Source organism: Orycteropus afer, unplaced genomic scaffold, assembly GCF_000298275.1.
Source record: "Orycteropus afer afer isolate SDZICR_OR568_19922 unplaced genomic scaffold, OryAfe1.0 scaffold00054, whole genome shotgun sequence".
Classification (NCBI taxonomy): domain Eukaryota; kingdom Metazoa; phylum Chordata; class Mammalia; order Tubulidentata; family Orycteropodidae; genus Orycteropus; species Orycteropus afer.
Genome location: NW_006921641.1, coordinates 14,170,081 through 14,177,412, shown reverse-complemented (window position 1 = coordinate 14,177,412; position 7,332 = coordinate 14,170,081). Strand labels below are relative to the sequence as shown.

The window sequence follows — 7,332 nt, the reverse complement described above, 5'->3', positions numbered from 1 at the left end:
GAAGACAGGCATATGAGTTGAACATTTACCTGAGGTAGATACACTCCTTGGAGAGAACAATCATTGAGAAAGAAGGGCTGCCTATGCACAGAGAGACAGCTTAGGGGGCTGGAGTCCATGGAGGGATGGACACTGGGAAGAGGTAACTATGGGGAGGAAGTGAGAGGGGGAGCTGTTGCACTGTGGTAAATTGTGGTCAATGTCATGAGACAAAGTATATGTAAACTGCTATATGGAAAGTGAATTTGCCTGTAAATCTTCACCCAAATCACAATTAAAAAAAAAAAAAGTTTTTAAAAATTAAAAAAAAAAACAGACAAAACTGTAAGATAATGAGCAAGTGCTGATAATCAGGGGATCTTAACACCTGAGCAGTGAGTCTTGACGGAAGAGTAAAAGCCAACCCAAGAAGTGTAAAAGAGCCACTCTAGACAAATGCAACATCAAAGAGGCGTGGCCTCTTTGGGAAAAAGCTTGGCTGGAGCACAGATAATGAATTGGAGGAGTGTTATAACAAAAAAACCAAAGTCACTGCCGTCAAGTCCATCCAATTCATAGTGACCCCGCCTTGGGTTTCCGAGGGAGTGGTATAAGAAGTGGAAAGGAGTAGGCAGAAAACAATAATGAGATACCTCTTCTAGCACTGATAGTTCAGAAACCCCAAAATTCCTTTCTTATACCTTCATGAAATAAATTTGTTCTTTTTCACTCATTTGCATGTAAGTATCATATCCTTCTTTGCTCTTCTTTGGCTCTTCCTCCATAAATATTTCTATTGATACACTGCTGTGGCTTGTAAGATGTGGCTTCTGTTCTCTTACCACCTTAGACATGGTCTTTTGGGTATAGTCCCAGTGGTCAATGTGTCTTTTACAGTATAACTCCTCTAAATAATCTCAGTATCCCATATGTTCTCTGATTGTTGTTGTTGTTGTTATGTGCCATCAACTCATAAGGACTTCTCCTTGGATTTCCGAGGCAGTATAAGTAATTGCCTTCCTCAAGTGGAAGGCAAAGGTCACCAAAACAGGTTGGACCAACATTGTGTGTTGTTTCTTATCTCCTGCTGATTCTCACCTGCTTAAGGTTTTGGAGTTTATTTATCAGTTCAGAGAGATTTTACCCTTCTATGTTTATACCAAATAATTTTGAAATTGTCCTTGAGGTTTTCATGTTCCATTTTCTTTATTTTAAATTAAAAATGTAGGTACTAATCAGACTTAGATACTTCAGGGATATAAGATGACAAAATATTAATTCTTTTCAGAGATCTGGTAAGGTAGAGATTATCCATTGTATTTTTATTTACCATGTTCTTAGGCTAAAATTCTTCAGAGTGCTTAAGTATATTAGAGAAAGGAAAACATTATTTAAACAATGTTAGGAAAGTTAGAAGACTGTCTCCACAACCCAGAAAATAAAAGTAGCATTAATTTGTTGCAAATTTACTGATTTAGCGCTGGAAAATGGAATTTCACTGACAATTCTTGGGTATTGGCTTCTACCCAAGCAAATATGTACCTGTGCTATATTCAACTTCTTTTTCTTTTTTTTAAAAAATAATGGGCTCAGCCTCTGTGGTACTAGGCCTCAATTAACCCTTTCTGTGCTCTCTAGGTGAGGTACTGAAAAACCCTACCTGAGCTCTTGGGTCAAGAAATTCATGTAAGAAACCTGTGGGCTCGGGACCATAGTAGTCTCAGGGGACATCAAGCTCAATTGGCATAACATACTACACAAAACATTGTTCCACGTCCTACTTTGGCAAGTAGTGACTGGGATCTGAGAAGCTTTGCAAGCAGCCATCTAGATGCAACGATGGGTCTCTCCTCATTCAAAGCAAAGAAGAATGAAGAAAACCAAAGATGTATGGAAACAATTAGTCCAAGCGACTGGTACACCATCTGATCCTCAGCCTATATGACTATGAGACCAGAAGAACTAGATGGTTCCCGGCTACCACTGTCAGCCACTCAGAGGGGAATCAATATAGGAGATCCTGGATAGAGACAGAGAATAATGTGGAACAAAACTCAAAATCATTTGGAAAAAAAAAAAAAAAGAGGGACTAGGTTTGCTGGTCTGATAGAGCCTGGTGGAACCACTGAGACTATGGCCCCTAGCTGCCCTTTAGGTCTGGAATTGAACCCACTCCGGTGGTTTCCAGCCAAACAAAAGACAGGCATATGAGTTGAACATTTACCCTAGGTAGATACACTCCTTGGAGAGAACAATCATGGGAGAAAGAAGGGCTGTTTATGCATAGGGAGACAGCTCAGGGGGCAGGAGTGCATGGAGGGATGGACACAGGGAAGAGGTAACTATGGGGAGGAAGTGGGAGGGGAGCTGTTGCATTGTGGTAAACTGTAGTCAATGTCATGGGACAAAGTGTATGTGAACTACTGTATGGAAAGTAAATTTGCTCTGTAAATTTTCACCCAAATCACACACACACACAAAATTCATGTAAGGAAAAATGGCAGAACAGAATAGATGACAGGGAAATGAATAGTAGTAGCTCAGGGCCAGCCTGAAAATATATAATTCAATTCATTAGCCTCTGTCTTCCCTTTGCAATGATTGCCCTGAGAGCAACCTCATATATTGCTAATGCAAGCTAGAAAACTAGTCATATCTCAAATCCAAAAAGAAGACGGACTTAGGAATGGAACTCATTCGTCATCTGGGGACTGCCTATATATAGTATGGTGTTTGCACAACATCCAAACAAAACCCAAGTGATAATCCCTTTTGCTTTCAACTTCATATGCTTTTTGCCTATTTGTTTACAGGTCATTGCTCTTTTTCGTTTCCATTTGTAGGATAGGTTGGGTATTAGCAATTAGCCTTTGGCGATATAAATTTGAAAGTTTATGAGAGATTTTTCATTCAAAAAATAAAAAAGATTTCGGCCAATTTCTGCAAAAATGCTAGAATTTTAAGTTGCTTGCTAGAGTGTCACAGTTCCTTGGCTCTTTGGAAATTTGGCAATATTAAGAACAATACGTATATATATTTTTTATTAGCAATAACCAGATCACATTTTATTGTATTAAATAACATTCTATATATGGTTGCCAAGGAACTGGGGGGAGAAGGAAGTGGAGAATAGCCACTAATGAACACAGAGGTTTGCTAAATTTGTTCTAAAATTAATAGATGCTAGTTGTACAACTCTGGATACACTAAAAACAGCTGATTTGTACATTTTAAATGGGGGAAATGTGTGGTATATGAGTTATATTTCCAGAAAGCTATTATAAAAAAAAAATAACCATTTTATAGCACATACCTTACAAAAAGATTACCAAATCCTAGTCAATGCCAATTTATTTCAATACTGTATCAACGCAATAAAAATCTAATTCTATTTTTTAAAATTGTAGCATTAGTTGAAATGGGATTCAATTTCTGTTTATAAGATTGCTGTAAATTATGGAAATATAGACAGATGCTTGACATATTTGACCATTATATGTGACCAATTAATGCCTGCTCTTGATAGGCTGGGGAAGGGTACCTGGAGTGGTTCCCACAGGATGATGCATTGTGCCAGAATGATGATAGCCTGATTGGATAATTTCCAGAACTGGATTGGATGATACAGTTCTGTGGCATGGGCTAAACTCTTACTAGATCTGAACTCCTTGATTACTTCTGAGTTGCTAATGGTTTAGTCAGTAAAACTGAGCGACACAAATCATTTGAGGCAACACACTACAGATACATGGATTTTCAGAAATGTGTCAATACATCACATCCATTAAGATGTGGACAATGGCACATTGAAGATACTGTAACCTAGTATCCATAACTCCTTTATATATTCACTGGTATATTCAGACTTTATGACCACCCTATAAATCAAACCTGTTGCTCTCAAGTCTATTCCAAATCATAGCAACCCTATAGGATAAAGTAGGACTGTCTCATAGGGTTTCTAAGACTGAAATCCTTATGGATGCAGACTGCCACATCTTTGTCCTGCTGAGTGACTAGAACAGCTGATGCATTTGAATCACCAACCTTTTGGTTAACAGCTGAGCACTTTCACTACTGTGGCACAAGAGTTCCTTATAGGGACTATAAAAAACTAAAAAACTCATTGCCATCGAGTCGATTCTGACTCACAACCACCCCATTGGGTTTCCAAGGCTGTAAATCTTTACAGTAGCAGACAGTCTCATCTTTCTTCTGGAGAGCAGCTGGTGGGTTTGAACCACTGACCTCTTGGTTAGCAGCCAAATGCCTAAACCACCACACCACCAGAACTCCTCATAATGACTATAAACCAAAACTGAACCCACTGCCATTGTGTCGATTCTGACTCATAGCCACCCCCATTGGGGTTCCAAGGCTGTAAATCTTTACAGAAGTAGATTGCATCATCTTCCCATGGAGCAGCTGGTAGGTTTAGACTGCTGACCTACTGGTTAACAGCCAAATGTCTTATCTACCAGAGCTCCTGTACAGGGACCTGTAATTTCTTCAGGGTCATTGAGTTGTAAAAACATGGTAGAAATTATTTTGATTTTTCAAACTATACAAAGTAGTTTGGGAGCTCTGGTGGCATAGTGTCTAAGGCATTTGACTGCTAACCAGAAGGCTGGCAGTTCAAACCCACCAGCCACTCCTCGGAAGGAAGGTTGGGCAATCTACTTCTGTAGAGATACCGCCTCGGAAACCCAAGGAGGGGTTGCTATGAGTAGGAGTAGTTTCCTTTTCTTTGGAATCTTGGATTTTGGGGAGCTCTTTCTTTGAAGTAATGATGAAGGGCTTTTCTTAATGGTATCTTAGAAAAGGTAAATGGGGTCAGAAGAATGAAGACCATAGTTCTGATAGTACTGCTACCTGTTTCTTCTTTTCCCATTGGTTTGCTCTTTATAATCTAAAAGCAGAAGAAAATTACATAGACACCACAGGCAAGAAACAGCTGAGCAACAATCCAGAAAAATGTGAATAGAGAAATAAATAAGAGATTGTACCAGTTCATAAATTTCTCTGTATTCTGGACCAAAAGCAAAAAGCTTTTGGTTTAAGTTTATTATGAGTAAATGTTTCTAAAGTTACCTATTATCTTTATCCATTTTGATTATACTTTTTAAACAGGCCCCTATATTATCTTCTTCCAAAAATGGGTCATTGTATGTGTTAAAATTGTGATTTAATGATGGATAAAATGAAGTAATCAAGGGTCACACATACAGTGTTAAAAACATAACTTGAGAAATTATCCTTTGGAGATCCTTCAAAAAAGTACCAAATTGTTTCTGTAGGAATTGTTTGTTATATAGAATTGCTGTGTAAGTATTAATAGTTGACAGTTTCAGGAATAGGACATAGAAGATGGCTGTGGAAGGACCTACAAACAGGTTAAAGAATTTCACATTATTCTGTCTGACATTCCAGACTGATGGCGCATCTGCAATGCTGATTATGGCGGAGGACAAAGCTCTGGCCATGGGCTATAAACCAAAGGCATACTTGAGGTAAAGTGAAATAGTCACATGAATTGCCTCTGACTTCAATATTTTATTGCTGGAGCTAACCCCTCTGTTTTTTTACCTAGGGATTTTGTGTATGTGTCTCAGGATCCAAAAGACCAACTTTTACTTGGGTAGGTAGCAGTATATACCCTTGGACTATATAATCAGAAGTATTAACACTACGTAAATTATTGACAGTTTTTACACAAACTTTAAAGTAACTTTAAAATTTTAATAATTGGGTTTTTTAAATTTTTTTCAATAATAATTCTTTATGGCAGTATATCATTTTACAGTTTTGGATTATTATCCATTTCTTCCTGTGTATTTTTTTTTTCCTTATAATATAGATAGAATTTTGTCTTCTGCTTTTTTAATGAAGATTCCATAAGCATTTTTTCCATATTGCTACATATTTCCTTCAAGGTAGCCAGCACCTTTCTCGTGCCTTACCCTTTGAACTCTGCGTTCTGCTAGCTCTTTACATCATTAGCTTGTCCTTACCCTTCAGGTTTCAGGTTGAATGTCCTCTCAAAGGAGACTTCCCTGACTACCCTATGAAAAGGGGCCTCCCTTTGTTACACTCTGTCTTGCCTCTTTGTTTACTTTGCCCATGACATTGTTGATCACAATCTATATTTATCTTGTTTGTTCACTTGCTAATTGTGTTTACCCAACTCTAGAATATAAATTTCTTAAGGGCGAAGCCATATTTGTTCAATTCATTTGTTGTGTCCCAACACTTACTAAATGTTTGTACAGTGAAGTGAGTGAATGGAGGACATTATCATATCTGTGTAAAACTCAGTTTGAGGAATATGAAGACTGCTTAAAGTGTTAAGATATTTCTTTTTTTTTCTTCTTTCCCAGACCAACATATGCCACTCCAAAAGTTCTGGAAAAGGCAGGATTAACAATGAGTGATATTGATGCTTTTGAATTTCACGAAGCTTTCTCAGTAAGTCATTTCAAAGATACATCAAAGGACTGTCATCATAGTAAATGTAGTCCATGCTTGTGGGAGAGAACAAGACATAGTTTATGAATAAATAGAGGTGGAACTTTACATTTTAAGGATAACTGACCTACATTGCTGGGAGAGGTGCAGGGGAGGCAATCAAGTTTCACATGTACAGTGTTGAAAACATAACTTCAGAGAATATCTCTTGGAAGGCCTTCAAAAAAGTACCAAATTGTTTCTTTAGGAAATTTTCTCTGAAAACTGATTTGAAGATTTGCTGAACTTTAAAGAAAGCCTACAGGGACATTAATAACAAGATCTTTATTGAATTATTTTCCCTTCTAGGGCCAGATTTTGGCTAATTTTAAAGCCATGGATTCTGATTGGTTTGCACAGAACTACATGGGTAGAAAAACCAAGGTAAGTTTCTGATTAAAAAATATGCTAGAATTTCCAAAGCACATTAATTAATATTGGAGCTTAGTTATCTGCTAATAAGAATATGAAGGGGAAAACATCCCCTTCTTAAGAAGAATTTATGTTTCATTAAATCTGATTACTTCTTAAAAATGATTACTAGAAATTCTTTAGCAAAAGTGGAAGCAGAATTTCTAATTGGCTTGTCTTCTTTACATTCTGATGTTAGATGAAAAATAAATAGACCTTTGACTTTCAGAATTGACCCAAAGTCTTTTTCTTTTGCAATAAAATTATTTGCGATGTTTCTGAAGTCAGTTATTTCCCAACATCTCTGTTAGTTCCTATGACAAAGAGCCTGGCCTGATTCTTTTTTTTTTTTCTTTTTTTTTTATTAGGATTTGGGTGAAGATTTACAGAGTAAATTCACTTTTCATACAGCAGTTCACATATACTTTGTCTCATGTC

At 37.2% G+C, this 7,332-nt stretch overlaps 1 protein-coding gene across 1 annotated transcript in view; it reads left to right on the top strand.

Annotated features, from left to right (window-relative positions):
• Nucleotides 1-7,332, top strand: part of HADHB (hydroxyacyl-CoA dehydrogenase trifunctional multienzyme complex subunit beta) — a 61,108-nt gene that overhangs the window by 48,462 nt on the left and 5,314 nt on the right. The window contains exons 10-13 of the mRNA XM_007938883.2: nucleotides 5,410-5,489; nucleotides 5,570-5,617; nucleotides 6,357-6,444; nucleotides 6,793-6,867. Coding sequence (XP_007937074.1) covers nucleotides 5,410-5,489; nucleotides 5,570-5,617; nucleotides 6,357-6,444; nucleotides 6,793-6,867 — 291 coding nt within the window. The remainder of the gene's footprint in view (nucleotides 1-5,409; nucleotides 5,490-5,569; nucleotides 5,618-6,356; nucleotides 6,445-6,792; nucleotides 6,868-7,332) is intronic.